The 25,805-nt window shown below is 40.5% G+C and overlaps 1 protein-coding gene across 9 annotated transcripts in view; it reads left to right on the forward strand.

Annotated features, from left to right (window-relative positions):
- Positions 1-7,024: 7,024 nt before the first annotated feature.
- LOC136694082 (von Willebrand factor A domain-containing protein 5A-like) overlaps positions 7,025-25,805 on the forward strand; it is a 31,864-nt gene continuing 13,083 nt past the window's right edge. For 4 of the 9 annotated variants that reach the window (XM_066667440.1, XM_066667442.1, XM_066667443.1 and 1 more), the window contains exons 1-15: positions 7,025-7,112; positions 7,337-7,419; positions 12,353-12,555; positions 13,316-13,538; positions 13,742-13,908; positions 14,109-14,223; positions 14,884-15,059; positions 22,181-22,269; positions 23,030-23,174; positions 23,662-23,741; positions 23,973-24,087; positions 24,262-24,420; positions 24,637-24,743; positions 25,191-25,408; positions 25,529-25,588. In XM_066667440.1, the coding sequence (XP_066523537.1) occupies positions 7,380-7,419; positions 12,353-12,555; positions 13,316-13,538; positions 13,742-13,908; positions 14,109-14,223; positions 14,884-15,059; positions 22,181-22,269; positions 23,030-23,174; positions 23,662-23,741; positions 23,973-24,087; positions 24,262-24,420; positions 24,637-24,743; positions 25,191-25,408; positions 25,529-25,588 (1,897 nt within the window). In that variant the 5' untranslated portion in view covers positions 7,025-7,112; positions 7,337-7,379. Of the gene's footprint in view, positions 7,113-7,141; positions 7,226-7,336; positions 7,420-12,352; positions 12,556-13,315; positions 13,539-13,741; positions 13,909-14,108; positions 14,224-14,883; positions 15,060-22,180; positions 22,270-23,029; positions 23,175-23,661; positions 23,742-23,972; positions 24,088-24,261; positions 24,421-24,636; positions 24,744-25,190; positions 25,409-25,528; positions 25,589-25,805 lie in introns of those variants that run through there. The other 5 variants (XR_010802140.1, XR_010802141.1, XM_066667445.1 and 2 more) reach the window with 2 other exon arrangements.

Genomic DNA, 25,805 nt, shown 5'->3' on the forward strand with positions numbered 1-25,805 from the left:
AGCTCTTAAAGATGCCAAAGCAACAGGTCAGTTCTCATTCTGCTTGACCTATCAGCAGCATTTGAAACGGTCAACCACCACATCTTACTAAACAAACTCACTGACATGGGCTTCAAGAACAATGCACTCTCCAGGTTTGAGTCTTATCTCACTGAACGATCCTTCAATGTGTCATGGCTTGGACAAACATCAGCACGACACCACCTCACCACAGGTGTGCCCCAAGGCTCAGTGCTGGGTCCCCTCCTCTTTGCCTTGTACACCAGCTCTCTAGGCCCAATCATACATTCACATGGCTTCTCCTGTCACTGCTATGCAGATGCCACACAGCTCTATTTATCCTTTCCTCCAGGTGACACTTCAGTGGCAACTCGAATCTCTGACTGTCTCTCCGACATATCTACATGGATGAAGGAACATCACCTCCAATTGAATTTATCCAAAACTGAACTACTGGTCCTCCCAGCCAAGCAAGCTATTCTCCACAACATCAGCATCAAGCTAGAGTCCCTATCAGTGGCTCCCACCAAGGTTGTAAGAAACCTGGGTGTCATGGTCCAAGGACCAGCTGAGCTTCGCAGATCACGTTACCACTGTAGCTCGATCGTGCCACTTCTCCCTATTCAACATTAGGAAGATTAGGCCATACCTAACTCAACATACAACACAGCTCCTTGTTCAGACGTTAGTAATCTCCCTATTGCAACGCCCTCCTGACAGGTCTTCCGGCCTGTGCTGTGAGACCGCTACAGATGATCCAGAATGCTGCAGCACGCCTGGTCTTCAACCAGCCTAAAAGAGCACATGTCATGCCCCTATTAGTTGAGCTGCATTGGCTACCCTTAGCTGCTCGCATCGAATTTAAATCACTAATGATGGCCTTCAGAGTATTCACTGGTTCTGCTCCCATCTACCTCAATAGACTCTTAAAACCATATTTTAGCGCCCGCCCTCTCTGTTCCTCAAAGAAGCGCCAACTAACATGACCAACCCCCCGTAAAGGTCAGTTGAGGCTATTCTCATCTCTGGTACCACGCTGGTGGAACGAGCTTCCAAGCACTATCAGAGCAACAGGAACCCTCTCTGCATTCAAGAAATCATTGAAAACCCAGCTTTTCCGAGAGTATCTTTTGCACTGAAAGTCTTTCTTTAATGCACTTATTACTTCCTGGCATATTGCACTCAATGTAAGGTGTAATTGTATAATTTGTGCTGTAGTTTGAATGTTAGATCCTCTTTTGTCGCTTTGGATAAAAGCATCTGCCAAATGCATAACTGTAAATGTAAACACTCAAATAGCATTTTGCATGATTCTACAGATTGACCATGAATGTGTTATAGATGATTCTATATTCTATTTTAGAAAGGCTCCTATACGACAGTAAGAACTGTTGTTTTATTGTAACAAGCTTGACATTTAAACAATAGTACTATTTTTATTCTCTATAGAGGACTTTTCTGAAAGGTGCCATATAGAATCATCTATAGTTTATTCATCTTCAATCTGAAGAACCACTTCTTGATGCAAAGAACCCTTTAATCATGTAAAAGCGTTCAGAGTTAGAGCCATTATCTTTACTAAAGAACCCTCACCGTTAATCATGTAATGAGCTATTTAAGTGTCCATGGTTCTAATTAGAATCATTTAATAAAGAACCCTTTAAGAACCATCACTGATCAGAGTGTATTGTTTGTGTTGAAGCTCAACAAAGGAACATATTATTAATACCCCTGGTACACGGGGGATGACAACAATGAAGTTCCTGTAGACTAGAAGTAAATGCAACTATTTTCATTTTTATATTCTTAAAAAGGTTTTGCCTCCATCTCCAATCAACTATTGTCTCCTGCAGCTTGAAAGCGTTTCCCTTCAAATTGATGTGATTGGTTCTTTAGGTTTGTAAACCCTGGGTGTCTGAATTAAGACCATTTGAGGCTGTCTTTGGAACAGTGCCGTTTAATAATGTAAATGCTCAGTCATGTAATTGATAGGTAATTATGCTCATGATAAGTTGTCTTGCAAATAAAAAACACACAGACCTGTTGCTATTTGTTGGAGTGATTATTTAACATTTGCTCATTTTTACACACACCTTTACCAAATGTGAGGTTTTTTTTTTTTTTTTTGAAAAATTTGAATTCTTTTATGTTGATCAATCGGTTTAAAACTTCTCTATACACTCATTCTTTCAGTCTCTGTAACCTGTGTCCTGTTCAGGGTTGTGGTGGTTCCATAGCGTTCCTGAAATTACTTGTATGACATCAGTATGTTCTGGTCTCACAATTGACAGACTATTTAATAATCTAGAGTTAGGGCTATTGGAAATAAGCAGAAAGGAAAACAAATTGTCATTCAGTTTTCTCATCTTCAGACTCATCATCTTCCAGTGGCAGAAGATACGTGAAAGATACTTTATTTACACAAAAATGAATGAAAATGAAAAATACAAAATTTTTGAAAATATAAAAATATTAAAATTATGAAATACAAAATACAAAAATCTCAAGTAAAAAGGTCCAATCTCTGACATGTAGGATGTGGTAGTTCGAGATGTCCAACAGTCAGTTGTTAGACAAACAGCTGTGGCTTTTTTGATCCTTTCTAGGAGTGAAGCACGTTCTCTGTTATACAGGCCTGGAGTAATTTTTTGGGAAAGTGTTTTCCTGCTTGGAAGTGCATACATTGGATTGAGAGCATGATTATAGTTTCTGAATCCTTTGTCTACCACGATAGAAAATGGTTGAAAATCTTGTGCAATCGTTTTAGCCAGTTCCTCATCTATTGTCCTTTGTTGTGTAGGGGTCATAGCCTTTTGAAAAACTGTTTCATAAAGCTCTGGGTTGTAGATGTAGGTGGCTGTGGTGTTGTACTGGATGATGCTGTAGAGGTTGTTGGAGCAGCAACAGTTGCAGTAGACACACTGACACCTTCATTAATAACAGATTCTCTGATGCTGATAACCAATGCTTGTCTTTTCACTGGTAATTACACCGTTGGATGAACACTTCGCATTTCCCTTTGCAGGTTGTTTGTGGAACCTGCTCGATATGAAATTTTCACTTTGCAAAGTTTACACTCTGCCTTTGAACTGTCTATTACTTTAAAATGCATCCAAACTATACTCCGCTTCCTGTCACTTTTTTTCCTCACCTTTCCAGCATGTAGTCAATCTAAAGACTCTCCCTCCCTCCTGTTGTATGCTGTGTGTCACTACATGTGTCTGCATTCGTGACCAACCCATCACTACTCTCTTCACTCTCTGGCGGAGTCCTTGGGTGCTGCAGGCAGGTACTACCCTATGCATTTCAATACATTTGTGGATTTGAATTTGACATGTTTGTAGTTGCTCAAACGCAGTTACAAATTCCGTTACATCTGTGAGTATTGTTTTACAATCTCAAAATCTTTTTGACCCTTTTTTGACTCCTTACTACCCCAGTACAGGCAGAAAATGTGTAGCTTTAAGCGGCGCTAAACACTGTTGCTGTTGGAGCTGCTCAAATTAATAAATAAGGTTATGAAATAAGTAACAAAATAAATACATGCTTCAACAAATAGCTGCATGAGTTCAGCTTGGAGTAATAATGTGTTTCACTGAGATAATCTCACATAGTCAAAAAAGCCTAGCTTTATTCAGGTAAAGTTCCTAAATAATTAATCATTTAAAATGAATTACGTAGACTGGTAAATTACCTCACTACTGCAGAGTTTAAAATAAATAAATACATTATTCATGTGTCTTGTATTCCTCATTAAACTATGATTTGAAATGCACTACTTTATTTAGATTTACCAGACTAACGAGGAGACAGCGGACCATGGTTGGTGAGGGCAAATTTGGAGGTCCACTGGGGTTTTGCACAGCGTTTTCTGGGCGGACTACCGGTGATTAAACAGAATTTTAGACCATGATGTGTACTCAAATGACGTATAATTTAATGTCCATATATGCATATGTTAAGTGTGAGCAGTACATAAGAATGTTTTACTATTCTGGGTTTACGCATATGATTTTGTCTGGAGAGTAAGTTTCCTGAGAGAGCAGGAAGCTAACTGGTCTCAGTCTCAGAGCTGGGAATAATGTAAACATGGGCATTACAAATATAAACATTACATCAAATAAATAGACAGAAAAAAAACCTATATAAGTGGGGAGAGGACTAGAGATGAATAGAGACTTATGAAAGGAAGTAATTCTCTCCCATCCCTTAAGACTGGTCAGATGCTGTTCTTTTGTGAAATAATATGAAATTTAAACCTCTAGACAGTGTCTGGAAGAGATTCTTCTTCATCACCCACAACACCCCAGAAGAAAGGCACAACAACAACATGCCACATTTTAGCACTTTTCCATTCACAATCCAATTTACTAATGTTTCATTCATTGGGTTCTTTTGTTATTCTTTATAAATAAGATTAGTAAATAATTTTAATCAAGCACAGTGTCAACATTTTCAGCATAATCTTTTTATATCAGGCTTATACCCATTATTATATCTCTCATAGTTGTTAGTAATATTTGTATTAGTTTGTTTTCTAGAATAAAAGTCTCTGTGATTTTAAAATCTGTTTGAGGAGATTAAAAATGTTATATCCTGTACAGGACAGTACCTGGAGTGGTCTGATGGTGGACAAGCAGTGGCCTACACTCAGTGGTGTGCCAGCTTTTTTAAAAGCAATGCTCCGCTACATTAAGGCTCCAGCAGTAAAAACAACTGCAGCACCAACTGAGGGTATTTCTGTGATGCAAACACGCCCCACCGGGACCACCTTTTGCTTGACGTTGTGGGTGGGCTTGGGTGTTAAAGGGACAGTAGCATTTCTGAAAAAAAAAAACAAGAATGGGGTTTTCAGCACTTTCCATATAGATATTGATGCCTGGGGCGACACAGTGGCGCAGCAGGTAGTGTCGCAGTCACACAGCTCCAGGCGCCTGGAGGTTGTGGGTTTGATTCCCGCTCCGGATGACTGTCTGTGAGGAGTTGGTGTGTTCTCCTCGTATCCGTGTGGGTTTCCTCCCACAGTCCAAAAACACACGTCGCAGGTGAATTGGCGACTCAAAGGTGACCGTAGGTTTGAGTGAATGTCTGTGTTGCCCTGTGAAGGACTGGCGCCCCCTCCAGGGTGTATCCCTGCCTTGTGGGGAAACATTACAAACTTGATTTAAATTATTATTGCATTTAACTCTTTTTAACTGCATTTAACTGTGGCAGTGAACACACATTAATGCACTAGTGGCAGTGAGCAGTGCTTAATTTGTAAATCATGAGGTATAGGGCACACAGATTTCGCTGATCCAGAAAGTGCACATGGAGGATAAAGGATCCAGGAAAAAAAATCAAATGGGTTTTTTTGTTTTGTTTTTTAAGTAACATCAGAACTTAGTGCGGTAGCAGTAAAGGAAAACACCTGTTCACTGTGAAACACCTGTGAACAATTGTGTATTAATATGCATTAATAGCTGTTTCTGAATCGGAACTCACCGGGAGAAGTACCACTGTTTGGAGAAGTCCCGCCCCTACCTGAAAAGAAGATTCTGATTGGTTCTGCGGAGGAGTTTGACTCTCCAGTTCACATGGTTTAGGGAGAGTGGGTTTCTTTTAATCAGAGCCTGCTTTTAAGAAGCGGCTGAACTCAATTATACAACTGCCGTTGAGAACAGTTCCGGATCCAGGTAACACATGCACTACAAATTAGGTGCTGGATCTTGTTCCGGCAGGATCCAGCTCTAATTAAGCACTGGGAGAGAGCGCGCGCGCACACACACACACACACACACCTGGAGTTATAAACATATACAGCATTTACAATCAACGTGAAATGATCATTGGGTAACATTAAATATAGAAACATTACCAGTTTATAATGAGTAAGGTCTGTATATTGTAGTCGGGTTTGACGCAGTTTGACCCTAAAGTTGTCTCAGCCAATGAAAAGCCATTTTCTGACATATCTGCCAATGAAAGATAAGTGGGCGTTCCTGTTATGGACGTTCTTGCAGGTAAAAACAGTGCCCTCCCCACTCCACCCATATTCAGCCTCATCAACATAAAAGTCTTTGTGCAAATGAAGTCTAAACTTCAGTCATATAACTAACAGCCTAACATGCTAAAACAACACATTTACAACCAAGAGAGGCGATGCCACAGTTTATTTTGTCAGCGTTGTGCCTGAGCACCTCCTTTCTGGTTAAACTGTGTATACTCTGTGCCCTGAGTTAGCGAGCTAATGATAGCAGGTTAGAGATTAAAGCGAGTGAGAGCGCAGCCTGGAGAGAGAGAGGGCTATTGGGGTCGCGAGCTGATTTTGTTAACGACAACATTATACACCACCCCACTCTCAGAGTATTCGAATATTCGCCGAATATTGTGAAGCAAAAAAAATTATATATTCAATAAAATGTTATTTGGGACAGCCCTAGGTGTATTTGCTCAAAGTATCGGTATTGGATCTGTATTTCAGATACGAGCCTGAATTTTACTCAGTTTCGGAAAGGACTGAGGTGAGGTGGTATAAAACATCACTAATGAATGAATGAATGAATGAATCTGAGGTTTAAGTAAAACTACTAGTAATATAGAAAATGAATTTTCTCCACATGATTAAAACAACTGTATGTAATGTTCACACAATTCAAGGATATAGGTGTGTTTTGTGTGTGTGTGTGTGTGTGTGTGTGTGTACTTATCTCATTTTTTTGTCTTTAGCGAATCTCTTATTTTGCTTATTGAATGATATTACATTTTCTTGTTTAATGATTGTTTTTTTAAATTATTATTATTGTTGTTTGTAATAATTTAATGCATCATCATCATTATTATTATTTTAAATATATGTTTAGTTTTAATGTTTATGTGCTTTGGCAACATTGTTACTGAAACAGTCATGTCAATAAAGCCAAGCTGAACTGAGAAAAAAACAAAAACAAAAGGGAGGATTGGAGTGGAGATGAGGGGCGGGGCCATGGGGTAAATGGGGCAGGCCTAGCCTCTCAGACTCTGAATAAATAAATCTGCTGAATCACGCTGAGGGGTCTGTGAGCTCTGAGCAGGACACAGACTTCCCTCAGATTTAATACACCCCCCACTGCAGCACTCAGCGGAACATTAAGGTAAGACTTCACTTTCACTTTCACTCTCTCGGGTTTCACAGTGTCTGCACCCACCACAACACCACCATCTGCTGCGTTTTTATCTGTTTTGGAGTTCACTGAGGAGCAGAAAGGTCTGGTTCTGTTTACAGTTTTCTAACCGTTTGTTAGTCGTTACTGAGAGATGAGTTAAACCTCGCTGTAAACAACGCTGATAAACTGTGTCTGTTTGTTGTTGAATTTAGGTCACGCCCACATTGTGTCACAGGATCTTCTGAAAGAGACAAGATGGTGAACTGTGGATTATTGACCAACAAAAATGAACCTGGTAAGCTCTCCGTTTGCTGCTGAAAATAGTCTGACTTTTCTCCATGTTTTAAAATCACAAAATGAAACAGCTGGAATGTGTATTAAACAAGAGAGACCCATTGGTTGTCAACTACTCTCTCTTTTTCGTCCAAACAAACATTAACTGCATGCCGCGGTCACGCTCTCAGCACAATGATTTGACTGTGCGCGTCTAGATCGCGGTTTACGGTAGAACCTGTGCGAGCGAGAGGGGGGACTCGCAGATATTGAAAATTCATAGGAAATGAATTTAAAACATAATTCAATACCGTTCATATTAAAAACAGACCTGATTGTCTAAAAGAACGGTTTGCAACCATTAAAAAGTCCATAAAGATCCATAAAATGGAGGGAATACAGTTTCACTGAAATTAAAATTAAAAATCAAATTTTTACCAGAAAATCTCACGGTTGTATTGAAAAACATTCAGCATTCTGCAGTTTGTGGAATTGTGTTGTTTTTCTTATGAAGTTTGTAATGCTATTACTCCACATTCTTACAGTAAAAATGTATGAAAAGTATAATCTGGGTACTCTAGAACATGTTCTTTAAGGCTGCAGTGGAAGGGTCTGGTAACAGTTTGATTCAACCCTTTAATAGCACTCAATATTTGCCAAACATATAAATTAAACATCATATTTATGAGATTTGAAAAAATATTACTCCAAATTCCTACAGTAAAAATGTATGAAAATTATTCTCTGGATACCCGAGAACATGCTCTTCAAGGCTGCAGTGGAATGGTCTGGTAACAGTTTGATTTAACCATTTTATGGAATTTAATATCCATAGAGCTTTTGGAATTTTTCAAGCCTATTACTTCTAATTCTTACAGTAAATACACATAAATATTATACCCTGTGTACCTGACAACATGTTTTTCAATACAACCGTGAGATTTTCTGGTAACAATTTGATTTTTAATTTTAATTTCAGTGAAACTGTATTCCCTCCATTTTATGGATCTTTATGGACTTTTTAAGGGTTGCAAACCGTTCTTTTAGACAATCAGGTCTGTTTTTAATATGAACTGTATTGAATTATGTTTTAAATTCATTTCCTATGAATTTTCAATATCTACGAGTCCTCCCTCTCGCTCGCACACGTTCTACCGTAAACCGTGATGTAGACACGCACAAGAAATCCTAGTGTAGATGGCGTGACCGTGGTCATCGCAGTCAGGGGGTGCACTGATGGGGGTTAGTGCGGGAATACACCCTGGAGGGGGCGCCAGTCCTTCACAGGGCAACACAGACACACACTCACCTACGAACACTTTGAGTCGCCAATCCACCTACCAACGTGTGTTTTTGGACTGTGGGAGGAAACCGGAGCACCCGGAGGAAACCCACGCGGACACCGGGAGAGCACACCAACTCCTCACAGACAGTCACCCGAAGCGGGAATCAAACCCACTTCGAGCTGGAGCTGTGTGACTGCGACACTACCTGCTGCGCCACCGTGCCACCTGTCGTGTGAATGTGTTTAATAAATAATTCTGTTAACTTCACTGCCTGCTTCTTTCACAACTCTATGTGCACCGACTGTGAGTCCATCTGTCTACATGGGTCATTCCTACAATTCGGTGCCTTTTGCGTTCATTTTTCACAAATCCCTTGACTTTGCGGGTGGTACTCAGCACCCAGACGCTGTTTAATTCTCAATAATTTTCAAAATTCCTTTCACTGTTTTATCCACAAACTCTTTCCAATTATCTAAGTATATCCCATCTGGAAGTCTCCACCTACTTATGACTTCTGTACAAAAACTTTGGCAACAGTTTGAGCTTCTACGTAGTTAGACAAACCTCAGGCTTAAATAATAAAATTTTATCCACCCAAAGGCATATACCTTCTACCTGGTTTTATTATATCATAAAATTCCAAACTAATTTATGAATAAGACCCTCTGAACATAAATGTCTAGGGCAAATTTTGCACTAGCTAATGATATACTCTATTTCTTTACGTATGAGGCTTAAATCCATATTCCTTTACTAATTTCCCCCATTGCTATGTCAACTAATCCTCCTTAAATCATTAGACCCAACAAGTCCGAAGCACTCACAAGTGACCAAACTGTCCACAATCATAGCACTCTTCTGAAGACATTTGAAAGTTCAGATTAATTCTTCCTAGGTTTCCTAGGCTAGGTTTCCTCAACCTTTTCCTATCCAAGTCTGCACCTGACCAAAAAAAACTAGCAGTCTTTGGCAAGGAAGCATCATGTTGCCTGGATCACTTGAGGTTGAGTCTGATTCAGTTGCAGTTGTGGTACCAGCTGAGTTGGAGGCTTTTTCTGTATAACTACAGTCTGTTTCTTTTCTTTCTTCTCCATACCTGATGTGCTCTTGACTTGATGGCTCTTGATTGTCATTTTAATGAAATTTGATTTGCTTCTACTATAAATTTGAAATAATATAACTCCAATTTCCTACAGTAAAAATGTACAATAAATATTTAACTCTGTGTACCTGAGAACATGTTCTTCAAGGCTGCAGTGGAGTGGTCTGGTAACAGTTTGATTTAAGCCTGTTTAGAATTTAATACCTGATATTTTCAATGAGTTTTCCCACATTAGTACTCCCAATTCCTACAGTAAAAACTCTTCAAAAATGTACTTGAGGACATGTTCGTAAAGGCCACAGTGGAGTTTCCTGGTAAGAGTTTGATTTTTAATTTAAATGACTGGGAACCTGTTAATTTCTTGTGTTTTAATGGAATTTTCTGGCCTGTTTAAGGGTCATAATACATTCTTTTAGCCAAGTCAGGTCTGTTTTTGTTATTAAATGTATTTGGAATTTAGTTTTGAAAGCCGTTTCTTTGATTCACTCTGTGCATTTCTGCGAGTTCCCCTGCACGTTCTTACACGTCCTACTGTAAACCATGGTCCTTAATATAAAAGGTGTGACTGTGTTTACCTCTCATTTGCTGTAAAGCCCAGATATCATTATTGTCAGTGCTTAAAACAATCATGTTTTTATTGCCTGTTAAATTTGTATGACTGAACAGCCCTTATTTTAAAAGTTAGTTCACTTTTACTGTTAATGCTTCACTTCTTATCACAGTCTTATCATTTAGGTAGTCTCTCATAAACCCAACAGATTTAACGTCACTGCCAGTCTGTGGTAAACAACTGTGTGAAGGAGAGCTCTTAAGAACACATGGCTGTGTCTGATTGCCAGTAGATAAACTGTCAGTTCTCTGCTTATTCTTCTGATCCGCGGTGTCTCAACACCTTAACTTATCCTTTTACGTTTGGCACATGACTGAGTATTTGTTTTACAAGCTCTGATACTGAGGATTATCTTCATACAACTGTGGCACGCTGAGTCTTTTAAAGATTACCTTCTTACAAAATGGCTTTGCAATCCCTTGTTCAATAATGCTCCCGATGTGCACCAAAATGTGCCTTTAGTGTATCCACTCTATGGAAAGACAAAGACTTCTTTTGCCTTTCAGATTTTGCAGCTGCTCTGAATTTCATTTCAAGGCATAGGCTGCAGCTTCATTAATGCTTCATTAAAGGTATCCAACTGCCTATTTTCAGCACATAGAGTCGCTCCAGCCCTCAAAACTTGCCAAAGTTATCCCAAATTGAAAGTGAATTCACCAATAGAGCCTATGTGAGACATCATGGTAATGTCTGCCTGACATCATCCAACTGCCATTGGCACAAATTTGATTTCTGTTTTTTCTTGGAAACTGAGCAATATTTCACTTCCCTGAAACAATATGTGTTTAGACCTGTAATGTCATGAATGATGAAAATTGATATTTACATTTATTGACCCATGTATCATGCAGCAGTTTATGGCTTGCCCACACATGTTGAAATAAGGAGTCATTCAGATGTTTTTCTGAATGTATCACAGCTCAGAGATCACATACATCAGGGGTCACCAATCTTATCCACAAAGGTCCATTTGTGGCTGCAGGTTTTCATTGCAAACAAACAGGAGCACAGCCTGAGTAACTGTTTAGAGACTGAGACTAGTTGATTAAACAAGTAGAATCAGGTGTGCTCTTGCTTAATCGCAATGAAAACCTGGGTGTGGCAAACACATTTTGTGGATAAGATTGGTGAACTATGAGTTACATATTCCAGTCTGAAATGCACAAAACTAAACGCCTGCCCTGAATGTCACAGATTCACCCTTCTGCTCGACACAAACAGAGGTTGATATGTATTTTAATTGGTGCAGTTGCCTTACAATAATCTTTATTATATGCAACTTAAAGGTGCACTATTCAAGATTTTGCCAGCAGATGTCGCACTAGCGTTTATTTTATCGGTGTATAAAATACCCTGGATTGGTCTGTGCGAAGGAAAAAAATTATATATATTTAATAAAATGTTATTTGGGGGGCAGCGCGGTGGCGCAGCAGGTAGTGTCGCAGTCACACAGCTCCAGGGGCCTGGAGGTTGTGGGTTCAATTCCTGTTCTGGGTGACTGTTTGTGAGGAGTTGGTGTGTTCTCTCTGTGTCCACATGGGTTTCTTCCAAGTGCTCCGGTTTCCTCCCACAGTCCAAAAACACACATTGGTAGGTGGATTGGTGACTCAAGTGTCCATAGGTTTGAGCGAGCGAGTGTGTGTGTGTTGTCTTGTGAAGGACTGGTGCCCCCTCCAGCGACAATGAGATGGATAAGTGGGTACAGAGAATGAATAAATGGTCTGTGAACGTTAACAATCACATTGAGTGAGCAATTGTGTTTAATTAAGGTTAATCATGTTAAAAACACATTAGGATGAGTCTTTCACTTGTAAAACTAATAAAAGGTAAAGTTTATAACAGAATTCAATAAAACTACAACTGAAGTGCCTCATGAAGTTGTTGTTTGACCACGTCAGCACATTTTTTTGGATTTTCTGAATTTTCTAACCAAGCCCTCCTACATTTTTTTGCCCAGTTCCTCTGAAGAGCATAGAAGTGGATGTACAGGTTCAGGGGCATGTAGCGACAGTCGGCTCTACCCTGCAGTATGTCAATGAAGAAGAAAGCCCTCTGGAGGCCGTGTTTGTCTTCCCTATGCCTGCAGACGCTTCTGTCTGCCACTTCAGTGCAAAGATTGCAGACAAGGAGATCGTGGCACAGGTGAAAGAGAGAGAGGAGGTGAGTCAGAGACAAAATGGGAGTCACCTGAGCACCCAAAGGTAACCCTTAGAACACTGATACAATGGTTAATGTTAGTTTAAAACCCATTCAGCAAAAGTAAAACAAAGGTCATGTCTAGAATTTGTTTTCTGCTAGTTTGTGCTTTTCACTGCAGATGTATTGTGTTTACACCCTGTTTTACTGGTTGTGTTCAAGAGTGAATTGTGCAAGATGCAAAAGATAAACATATCACAGAGGTGAGCAATAGGCATGAATGTGTTCCCACACTTGGCTACTGAAGATACTGATACACCAAACAGTCTTTATATATAATGTCTTTTTTCAGTGTCTCCTCACCCATTCAGTGGAAATTCTGCAAGAAATCCAGTCAATCGTGTTCATTTCTGACTCATTAAAAATGACATTAAACAGTTTTAAGTTCTGGCAATGCCTTGTGCTTGGATCACCTAAGATTCTTGTTGATGTCACATGTGACCTGGGCCTGAAAAAAAAAAAAAATAAACTGTTAGAACAATGACATTTGATATTTTGGCATGTGAATTATTTTGAGTTTAATTTCACAAGCATGTAGAGGAGAAACTGACTGATTAATTGTTGTTTTGCAGTTCATAATTCATAGTAGCTCCCAACTGATGAGTGAAGGAGTGCTCAAGTAAAACAAACGTCACTGTGTCGACATTCTCTGAAACTGAATGAAGATGTACTGCTCCATTTTTGAGTGTGTGTGTGTGTGTCTGTGTGTGTGTGTGTGTGTCAGGCACGGGAGGAGTATGACGATGCGATCGCTTCAGGAGATCAGGCCTTTCTGTTGGAGGAAAGTGAAGAAAGTGTGGATGTGTTCAGGCTGAGTGTGGGGAGTCTTCCTCCAGGACAGAGTGCTGCTGTCACCTTCGTGTACGTCACTGAGCTCTCAGTGCAGGCGGATGATGCCCTGCGCTTCTGTTTACCTGCGGTACTGAACCCCCGATACACACCACCAGGTACCATACTGTTAACTTCATGCAGTGGAACCAGTGAAAATAGTCAAATCACATCACGTTCAGACATATATTTCAGTCTTTGGCATGTGATAAACACTGATGTAAAAATTCACGGTGAACAAACATGGGCTCATTATCAAACTGTGCTGTTCATCTCCACGATGAGCTCTGTGAGATCTGTGGACCCTGTGTTTTTCTCTCAGGTACAGGTGGTGGAATTGTGTCAGAAATAACATCAGCACCATCAGATATTCCTTACTCTCTCTCTCTTACTGTCCATGTGAGTTCTCCCAACCCCATCTCTAAAGTAGAGTCCAAGTGTCCTCTCGAGCCTCTGCAGTTCCTCAACACGGACCACACCAATGCAAAGGTATGTGTTTTTAAAATTAATTTTTGCATGATAATAAAATAAAATACAGTGAAATTTAGATATTGTTCAGATATTGTTTAATATGTATTTACTTCATATTTAGCACTGTTTAACATATATTTAACTCAATACACTGAAGTGGATTTTAGACATTGAAAACAAACGTGTGTGTGTGTGTGTGTGTGTTTGTGTTTGTTTAGGTGAGTCTGTCTGGAGGTCATAGATTTGACAGAGATGTCCAGCTGTTTCTATATTATCAGGACGCCCACAAGCCCACTGCTATAGTGGAGGCAGGAGATCCGACAGCACAGACAGGTAAACCATAGAATTACAGCCACACAATTAAAGAAACAGCAAGTTATTTAGAGGGAATATTACTGTGGTCTCAGGGGACTGGGTTTGTTCTTTTCAAATAGGTGGTGCAGCAGGTAGTGTTGCAGTCACACAGCTCCAGGGACCTGGAGGTTGCGGGTTCGAATCCCGCTCCGGGTTACTCGTATAGGTTTCCTCCCACCAATACACGTTGGTGGGTGGATTGGCGACTCAAGTGTTTGAAGGTGTGAGTATGTGTGTCGCCCCGTGAAGGACTGGCGCCACCTCCAGGGTGAGTTCCTGCCTTGCGACCAGTGATTCTGGGTAGGCACTGGACCCACCGCGACCATGAATTGGATAAGTGATTTCAGACAACGAATGAATGAATATTTGATCTTATCAGCTTCACTGTTTGTAGATATAGATTCATTCTGAAATCAGTGTCTACAACACATTCAAGGCCGGTCTGTGGCAGTTGAACCCAACACTGGGAAATCATGAATGAAACTTACGTATTTCAGAATGACAGAACAAAGCCACATTCTGCAAGAGAGTTGATCATATAGAGATTTGATCATCTAGACTGCCATCCCGATCTGTCTAGTATTGTTCTGTCATTTTAATGTTATTCAACGAATCATTCTTTTATTATTCTTCTTTCAGGAATTCTAATGGGAGACCCTGTGGTCATGTTAAGTTTGTACCCAGAGTTCCCTGAGGCACTGATGTCATCTTTATCGTCTCGTGGGGAGTTTGTGTTTGTCATGGACAGATCTGGCAGTATGGACTGTCCTCTGCATCAAGGAAACAATGCACAGACGCGCATCGAAAGTGCCAGGGTAAGACGCCCCACTTAACACACAACACTCGAGTAGGGTGACAGTAGTGTCCAGCTTTCAATACTGAAGTCCAGCAGTGGTTGCAACTTATAACTTTTCAGCCATTATCTCATGCTCTCGTATTATTATTTTATGTCTTGTTTCTGTCCCGTGAGCACTGTACAGCATGGTCTGCTTAATTGTTGATATTATCAGCATCAGTGGTTGCTTGTATCAATCATACTAAGTATACTGTAGTGACAAACATATTCACACCATGGTAGTAGCTGGAACCTCAAAAGGGGCCTCAAATAATCTTGATATTTAAAAGCTGTATTTAAGGACCACCAAGGGAACAACAGTTAGAATGTGAGAATGTTAGTTATATCTAGCTCAGCTTACTAAGGGTCAAACTAAAACAGTGTGATGAATTATTAGTTTTGTTTTTTTAAATAAACCTCATGTGCTGTTAGTAAACTAACTTATCCCACTAATATACACGAACACACACACACACACACACTTTTAGATCAGCATCCACAGTGAAATGCTCTAGTGCAGTGTGTGTGTATCTTAGACAGGGACTCCAGTCAGGAAGTATGGGCACAGAGAGATTTTGGGCGAACTTTAATTATGGGTTGGACAAATGATGATAACAAGTATACTTGCTTGTTTGTTTGTATCTGTGTATGTGTGTGGTCTATTACCCTAAACACAATCAATACAAGGCAAACCACTGCACTTCTCAGACTCAGAAATTAAATGAATTTCAAGGTCTCTAGAGACCTCTAGTGGTGGAACTATGTAATTGTAGTGACAAAGAATACCACGTGACCAATGCGTGCACAACGAGAGCCTGGACTAAGGCAAAAACACCTTACAAGCATATACATAAAATAAAGAGAACAGGATAAAATCAAAGCAAACTTATGGTCTATTATAGCATAGATTTCATATCTGCATCATGAACGCACACGGCTGTCCGCCATCATCAATAATACTCACTGACGAAGGAGAACACATGCTCAAAGGGAATTGACATCATGGACTTTGGCACCAAAATAAGAGCATAGGAAACCTTACAAATTAGGGACTCCAAAACCAAATAGAAACAAACCCTTTCAGACACACATACACACACACACACACACACACACACACACAAAATCCTGTGACTGAAATTACCTACATTACCTAAGGCACCATTTTGCCATCCAGATGAAGAACATCATTCATTTATATAAAATGTAAGCATTTCTAACTATGTACATGATTTGATTTCCAATGAGGCCCGCCCTGTTCCTTTAGCAGGTATTCGCCATATTGATCCAGTGTGAATGGGCTTCTTCTATATGTCATGCCAAATTAGCAGACTTGTGATTGGTTCTTTTGCTTGTCTGTCAAATTTCTTTTCCTGCATTAGTAGGCAGTTTTTATCCATATTAAGTGGCGAAAGGCACCAGACTCTACCTAGAGAGTCTACCAAAACGAGACTATAATATACACAGCTTTTCTGGGAAGGTTTCTACAAAGTTTGAGTGTGTTTATGGGAATTTTTGACCATTCTGTCAGGTTGAGGCCAGCACTTTATATAGACCAGTGAAGTTTTTCCACACCAAACTCACTCATCCATGTCTTAGAGTCATGATGGAACAGGAAAGGGCCATCCCCATCTGTTCACACAAAGTTGGCAGCAAGAAATTGTCCAAGATCTCTTGATATGCTGAAGCATGAAGTGTTCGTTTCACTGGAATGAAGGGGGTGAACCAACTCAAGTTCAAGTTCAAGAAGTTTATTGTCATTTCAGCAGTATACAGTGTTTACAGTACACAGTGATACGAAATAGCGTTCCTACAGGACCAAGGTGCTACATAAGACAATACACAACATTAAAGTGCAACTAGTGCAAAGCTAGTGCAAACATAAGACAGTGCACACACACTAAAGTGCAAAAGACATAGAACATAAGACAATACACAACATTAAAGTGCAACTATTACAAATCTAGTGCAACATAAAACAGTGCATACACATTAAAGTGCAAAAGATATGGCTAAGAAAATACAAAACAATACAAAACAATGTCCCTACAGTACAATACAATACAATGCAATACAAGACAAGGCAAAACCATAAGTATGGAGGGGGTGAGGGAGAGGGACACTGCCATTTAAAGTGTATTTGTTCTGTAAACAGTATCTGGATGTAAACATGATGTAAACCGGATATGTGTAAACAGTACACTAATTTTCAGTCCAACAGACCAGTGTTTGAGAGAAGAAGTGTGTGTGTGTGTGTGTGTGTGTGTGTGTGTGTGTGTGTGTGTGTGTGTGTGTGTGTGTGTGTGTGTGTGTGTGTGTGTGTGTGTGTGTGTGTGTGTGTGTGTGTGTGTGTTTCTTCAGTCCAGTCTCAGTCTCTAGGTGTTCAGGAGTCTGATAGCATGTGGGAAGAAGCTGTTACGGAGTCTGGATGTGAGGGCTCGAATGCTTCGATACCTTTTTCCAGACGGCAGTAGGTTGAGGAGTGTGTGTGAAGGGTGTGTGTGATCTCCCACAATGCTGAGTGCTTTGCGGGTGCAGCGAGTGGTGTAGATGTCTGTAATGGAGGGAAGAGACACACCGATAATCTTCTCAGCTGTCCTCACGATCCGCTGGAGGGACATGCGATCTGCCACAGTGCAGTTTCCAAACCAGACAGTGATGCAGGTGGTCATGATGCTCTCGATGACTCCTGTGTAGAAAGTGGTGAGAATTGGAGGGGGGAGATGAGCCTTCTTCAGTCTTCGCAGAAAGTAGAGGCATTGCTGGGCTTTCTTTTTGATGTTAGTGGACCAGGTGAGATCATCCGCTAGGTGAACACCAAGGAATTTGGTATTCCTGACAATCTCCACAGCAGAGTTGTTGATGTTCAGTGGCGAGTGCTCACCCCTTGTTTTTCTGAAGTCTACAACCATCTCTTTGGTTTTGTCCACGTTCAGAGACAGGTTGTTGACTTCACACCAGTCAGTTAGCCGCTGCACCTCCTCTCTGTATGCTGACTTGTCGTTCTTACTGATGAGACCCACCACAGTCGTTAAATCAGTGAACTTGATGATATGATTTGAGCTGTGCATCGCTGCACAGCCATGGGTCAGCAATGTGAACAGCAGTGGACTGAGCACGCAGCCCTGGGGGGCTCCAGTGTTCAGTGTGATGGTGCTGGAGGTGTTCCTACCGATCCGGACTGACTGAGGTCTCCCAGTCAGGAAGTCCAGGATCCAGTTGCAGAGAGAAGTGTTAAGGCCCAGTATATTCAGCTTCCCGATCAGGTGCTGAGGAATGATGGTGTTGAATGCTGAGCTGAAGTCTATGAACAGCATTCGGGCACAAGTGTCTTTTTTGTCCAGGTGGGTGAGTGTCAGGTGGAGCGTGGTGGATATGACATCGTCCGTTGAATGGTTAGGACGATACGCGAACTGTAGAGGGTCCAGTCTGGGGGGAAGTAGGGTTTTGATGTGCCTCATGACGAGCCTCTCGAAGCACTTTGTGATGACCGGTGTGAGTGCAACGGGACGATAGTCATTGAGGCAGGACACAGAAGAATTCTTAGGCACCGGATGATGGTGGTGTTCTTGAAGCATGTTGGAACAACGGCGCTGCTAAGAGAGATATTGAAGATATCAGTGAAGACATCAGCAAGCTGGTCTGCACATTCTCTGAGCACTCTGCCAGGAATGTTGTCTGGTCCAGCAGCTTTCCGAGGGTCGACTCTGCATAGAGTTTTCCTCACGTCGGCTGCAGTAAAAGACAGCACCTGGTCGTTGGGAGAAGGGGTGGACTTTCTCGCCGTTACGTTGTTCTGTGCCTCAAACTGTGCGTAGAAATGGTTCAGCATGTCTGGTAGGGAAGCATCTCCGTCACAAGCAGGTGGTGTAGTCTTGTAGCTGGTGATGCTCTGGATGCCCTGCCACATGCGCCGAGTGTCTCTACTGCTCTGGAAGTGGCTGTGAATGATCTGGCCGTGTGCACGCTTTGCCTTTCTGATAGCTCTGGAGAGTTTGGCCCTCGCTGTTCTCAGGGCCTCCTTATCGCCTGATTTGAAAGCAACGTCTCTAGCCTTCAGCAGCGCACGCACCACTGCATTCATCCATGGCTTCTGGTTGGAGCGGATGGTGATGGTCTTGGAGATGGTCACATCATCGATGCACTTCTCTATGTAGCTGGACACTGATGATACGTACTCCTCCAGGTTGATTGTGTTGCTGTAAGTTGCAGCCTCTCTAAACATGTCCCAGTCAGTGCACTCGAAACAGTCCTGAAGAGTAGAGATTGCTTCTGATGGCCAGATTTTCACCTCTTTCAGGACAGGTTTCGATCGCCTGATGATGGGTCTGTATGCAGGAATTAGCATAACAGACATGTGATCTGAGTATCCGAGGTGGGGGCGGGGCTCTGCCCTGTACACGTCTGGAACGTTTGTGTAAACAAGATCCAGCGTGTTCGCTCCTCTCATAGCAAAGTTCACATACTGGTGGAATTTAGGGAACACTTTCTTGAGATTTGCATGATTAAAATCTCCATCAACAATAAACAGTCCATCCGGGTGTGTGTTTTGGAAGTCATTTATGGCTTCGTATAATTCCCACAGCGCTTGTTTTGTGTTTGCATCGGGAGGGACATAGGTTGCGATTAAGTAAACAACGGAGAACTCTTGAAACACCTCACCATAATCCCCCTCCACCAAACTTTACACTAGGCACAATGCAGTCAGACAAGTTCCATTCTCCTGGCAACCACTAAGTCCAGACTGTTCCATCAGATTGCCATTCAGAGAAGTGTATTTCATCACTCCAGAGAACATGTTTCCACTGTTCTAGAGTCCAGTGATGATATGTTTTACACCACTGCATCTGACACTTTTGTATTGTACTTGGGACTCGGTAGAAAGTTTGTCACCTATGCACACTATATGCCTCAGCATCTGCTGAACTTGCTCTGTCATTTTACATGCTCTATCACTTTGTGGCTGAGTTGCTGTCATTCCCAACTGCTTCCACTTTGGTATAATACAACTGATAGTTGACTGTTGAGTATTTAGTAGTGGATTTGTTACACAGGTGGCATCCTACCACGAGAATATGCAGGAGTTCACTGAGCTCCTGAGAGTGATCTATTCTTTCAGAGATGTTTTAGAAGCAGTGACCATGCCTACATGGTTGGTTTTATACAGCTATGGCCATGGCCAAGTGATTGGAACACACCTGAATTCAAAACGTTTGTTCGATAAATGAATACGTTTTGGCGATATAGTGTATATATTACATCTGCTTGATAAAATGTAAGTGTTTGTGCAATGTAATGTTACTATTAATATCATTCCTGTCATGCCAACGCAACTTATCTGAAAATCAATCTACAATTCTTCAGTTTTGTATGAACACAAAATTTAATAACATCAAAAACTCTCATGGCCAGCCTGACTTGTATTAATTAATGTCACTATGGCAAGTTGAACAGTACCATGTTATCATTTCATGTGAGGAATATCACAGGCTCACAGTGTAGCATGGGTAATTGCCTTCATATGGGTGTCATCTAATGCAGACTTACAAGAGGGAGCATCGTCATAGGGATGCACCCCTGAGTACACCACTTGAAAAAAATGTAAGAAATGGAGCACTTGTGATGGAAAATCATGACAGAAAATAAGACAGCTCTTGAGTCTCTGAGTCGGCATCAAGTGAGACAGCAATTTTTATTAATGTGAGAGAGGAACGTACGCGCAACGCTTTTTTTTCTCGTCTCTGCTGACCATTTTTGATCAGCGTCATTTATATCTGGAAAACCCTTTGAAGTTCACCATCTGTTCGCTCTTTTACATTTCAGTCATCTTTCGCTGTATCCTGTTCCCAAAACTCTGAGTTTCCCAACATTTGTTGTCCACTCTCTCCTGTGTTTCTAACACCTTTCCAGACATGCCCTGTGCCTCCCCCTCTACCTCTTTGGTCTGGAGACAAAGGGAGTTGATTGAACGGAAAGTGTCGATATGTTATTTGAAACACACACACACATAAGTCTGCTGTCTCACACAGAGAATTAGGAATAAAACAATTTCAGTTTACACAAGTATGTGTGGTCATTGCTGATTAAAAATATCTCTATTGATTATGAATAATTTCTATAAACAAATTTCCATCACACACTACAGTGAGCATGTGCAAATAAGGGGTACGAGGGTGTAGATGTGTGTAATGGGACAAGGCTTCCTCTATAATCTGTATTCTCTAGACAGTCCCAGAAAGGATTTAGCAAAATAAACATCTCTTCACATAATGGTGGTAATGTTGTTCATACATAAATACTTAAACACTAGAATGGCCAAGATCCTGTAACTACTAGAATGAGCACCATGGTCATTTTGACTGTAATATTTGAATGTGTATTGATGATATCATACAGTAATAATGAATAAATATATTAATTCATTTCGTTACGATAGGTCCATAAAATATATGGATATATGATGTTTTACATCTATAGATTAACTGTGAAATAAAAATTATAACTATAAAAATAATTTAGAACTTACTTGCAAATGTAAAGAACAATAACACTTCAATATGGTTTACACAACAAGTTGAAAGCTCATTTTATATACATAATGCATAATGGTGGAGTGGAGCACTGCTTGTGCATTCTTTTCTTTCATGTGATTCGCATGAAGCTATTCACTCTCTTTTGTAGCTAATTCAACAATGTTAGACTGAAATATACTTCAATATAATTAAAGTCCCAGCTCTTTAGACATGGGGGGGGGGGGGGATGTGAAAGTTATTATATTTCAAAAAGGTCAAAATGACTGTCTCTTCCTTTCTAATGTTAATATGTATCTGTTGATATTTTTTTTTCTGTGTCCTCATGGTTGAGTTGTTCAAGCCAAGAACTAGCTACATTTGAATGCTTACATTTAAAAAATACCATTATATTTTTCCATATAACTTTTTTTGAGAGTGGAAGAATGCACTATTTTAAGTTATCACTCACACACACACACACACACACACACATTAACAATATTACAGGTTGTGATTTTGGATGTTGTCCATATGTATTTCAGTTGAGCATCACTTTTTAATAGTATTTGTGTGATGTCTTTGTCTTTAGGACACACTTCTCCTGCTGCTGAAGAGTCTTCCTTTGGGCTGCTACTTCAATATCTTTGGCTTTGGTTCCCACTATGAATCCTACTTTCCGTGAGTAAACATATGTTATATGCACAGATGTGAGAATATGCCATGTATGGCCAAAGGTTTTTGCCAATCCATAAGCAGTCCTAATTTCACCTTCTTAACTCACCCCACCACCCCCAAGCCAGTAAGAGCTTCTATTCTTCCAGGAGGATAACTTTATACTAAATAGTGGAACATTCCTGTATTTTCTGAATATCTGATGACATTCAGCCACAGGAACAATTTATTCATTCATTCATTATCTGTAACCGCTTATCCAGTTCAGGGTCACGGTGGGTCCAGAGCCTAGGAACACTATTTAAGATAATGATATTGGATGATTAGGTCTGAATTATAAATTGTTCCTGCTCATCCCAAATGTCTTATGTTGCCAGACTCTCTAAAGAGATTCGGGTGTCTTTTGCTGCTTAAAGTGACCAAGAATTTGACTGACATGTAAAAGAACCAATCAAAAGTCTGCTGTTTTGGCATGATGTGATGAAGGTGGCAGAATTCAGAATTCAGCTGGAAGAATACTGACAGTGAGGCCAACCTAATGCATTAAAAATATCACCCTCTGTCAACCTATGGGCAATGAATGGTTAACCTCATATGCCGCTGCTTCCAGACTGGGTTCATTATAAATGAGCTAAATTCAGTCACAATAAGGGTAATTTTGGACATGTGTATAATATGCCCTCAGTTCATGTATTGAACACTCACACAGATGACTGAGGACTGTGTTAATTTGCAGGACTGTTCTGTGTGCATTTTCTGTCTTTAGGAACAGTGTAGAATACACTCAGGAGACAATGGAGCAGGCTGTGAAAAGAGTGAAGGAGATGCGAGCAGATATGGGTGGCACAGAGATTCTACAGCCTCTAAAACACATCTACAGCCAGCAGTGCATTCCTAATCATCCCAGACAGGTAACATCATTGCTTACCTGGGGCATTCCTGAAGCTTTACATTAAGACTACAGTGTTGCTTGTAGTCCCCATTTACCTTTTCAGCAGGACTGGAGCAAAGTGTGGCAACCTGTCAGTAGCTCCTGTGTGCTTGCTTTAAAACACATAGTTACGGTAAGAATGGGGCGGGGGAGGCACATTAGATTGTGTCCTATGCTCCTCTCTGCATTACTCTGCAAGGTTTAAGAAACTTTTGGAATATATATTTCTGAATTCCACATTAAATGTGATCTATTGTTTATCTAAACACAAAAAACCACAACTTTATATTTCCAGAATTTTACTGAATAAAAACTCACCAGTTTACAGTACTGCACGTCTGAACGTCTTTTTCTGAATTGTAAGAGAGCTTATATGAAAAGATTGTAGTTTCTTTTCACTCATTCAAAAATGTATTTGTCCTAAAAATACTAAGTTGAAGTTCCACGTCTTTCTCCTTTCTCTGCAGGTGTTTATGTTCACTGATGGCGAGGTGTGGAACACCAAAGAAATACTTTCCCTTGTGAAGAACAATACTGATTCTCACAGGCATGTGCTGTTTAACATTATAACATTAATAACTAAACATTCAAACCTTTAAGTTATGTTTAACTACATATTAGACTTGTGGAGTGTTACTATTTAAGTAGTTGCGCAAATATGTTTATAAGTACAAGCACTCTGTTAATGCAAAATAAATTTTCATTAAAAATGCTGTATTAGAGTTTTTTGCATGAATACTGCAAAGAAATAATGACTGAACCGTTGTTATTTGAACAGGTGCTTCACATTTGGGATCGGTGAAGGTGCGAGCACTGCCCTCATCACAGGAATGGCTCGGGAGGGAGGTGGCCATGCTCAGTTTATCACAGGCACTGACCGCATGCAGCCCAAAGTATGCAGCGCAAAACCAGGGACAACTGTGTCATATCATAAAGAAAATCATCAGAAATAATAGGACTCTATATAAATTAATTATCATAATTAATTTTTTATGTTCAGTATATGAAACAGTAAATTATGTGTTTTCTGCTCCATACATAACACAGCTTTTCTGTCTTTATTCTAGGTAATGCAGTCTCTACGCTATGCTCTACAGCCGGCTGTGGTTGATATCACTGAAGAGTGGACAGTTCCAGAGGGCATGTCCACCACCCGACTGAGTCCACCCATTAATGTACTATTCCAGGGTCAAAGGGCACTGATTTATGCCCAGCTGAAAGGAAAGGTGAGAATGGACATTTACAGTGAAACAAGGCGTGACATTTTTCCTGTGTATTCTGGTCCATGACGTTTAAGAAAATCAAAAATATTTCAAGAAAGTATAATACTGGTGAAACAGTGTAGATTTATTCAGTTTTTCAGTATGAGGCTGTGTTTTTAAAGAAGAAATTACTGAATTATTTTGTGATCCCACAGAATCACGTTTTCTCTGTGTTTGTAGAGTCCGAGCTCAGACTCTCAGGGCTCTGTAACAGTGAAATACCGTCTAGCAGATCAAGAAGTCACCAACAAACTTGGCTTCTCTCTCAAGCCCGCTGAGAATACTGGGTAATATTCAGTTACACTCTATGACCAGGCACTGTCTCAGAGAATGTATTTTATTTCTTTTCTTCCTCCTCTTCTGATATTATGTGTCAATAAGGAAAACTGCAACAATGAAACTGGGCTTTGTAGGTTTAGATATCATGAAGATTAGACTGACATAAAATGATTTGCAGTCTTTTCTCAAACACTATACATAAATATCAGCTGAGTGAAATAAAAACACACTTTTAGCAAATATCGCAGAAACACTGTAAACAGTTAAAACCGAGTGGTTAACATTGATGCTTTCTTGTGTCACGCTGGGGTTCAGTTCCCCATGCAATACGAGTGAGCTCCTGGTCAACACTACTAACACTGCATTTGCTTAACTTTGTAACATGAACACAACTTAGCAGATACAGGCAGAAGGTTTAATTTCACTCTTGTGGATTGATCACTGTGCGCGTGCAGACTGTCCATCCACAGGCTGGCAGCTCGTGCTCTGATTCGCTCTCTGGAACGAGAAGAGCAGACCGAGGGAGTGGAGAAAGAGGCTTTAAAGGCCAGAGTGGTGAAGCTCAGTGTGGAGGCAGGAGTGAGCAGTTCACACACGGCCTTCATCGCTGTTCAGAAGAGCAGTGGAGAGGCTGTGAAAGGACCACTGCAGAGGAGGAGAGTGCCTGCACCAGGTCAGTGTTGATTTCATTCAATTTGATCAGTTTTTAACAGACATTCTGCATTTTTGTGCTTTTCTATTGTGTTTTGTACACACTTGCAGAACAATATGCTGTTTTTATGTTTGTATTTAGTGATGCTTTGCATGAATGCTGCACCGAGGGCAATGGCTTGCTTTGCTGTTCCCCAAAGTTGTAAGTAATAAAAAAAATGATAAATTTTAGCATAATATTTTATGACTTTTTTATATTCAAAAGTTTTGACCATATTTCCTCTGCAATTATTAATCTTTGCCAATTCATCTGTCAGTGCGTCATCCCCGAACTCACACACTCAATGGCACAAGCCTTGTAAGTGTGGAGCACATGCTTCCTTTAAGACATTTCAGGCAAACCCACGGATTCTTTTTAA

Source organism: Hoplias malabaricus, chromosome 4, assembly GCF_029633855.1.
Source record: "Hoplias malabaricus isolate fHopMal1 chromosome 4, fHopMal1.hap1, whole genome shotgun sequence".
In the NCBI taxonomy this organism is placed as follows: Eukaryota; Metazoa; Chordata; class Actinopteri; order Characiformes; family Erythrinidae; genus Hoplias; species Hoplias malabaricus.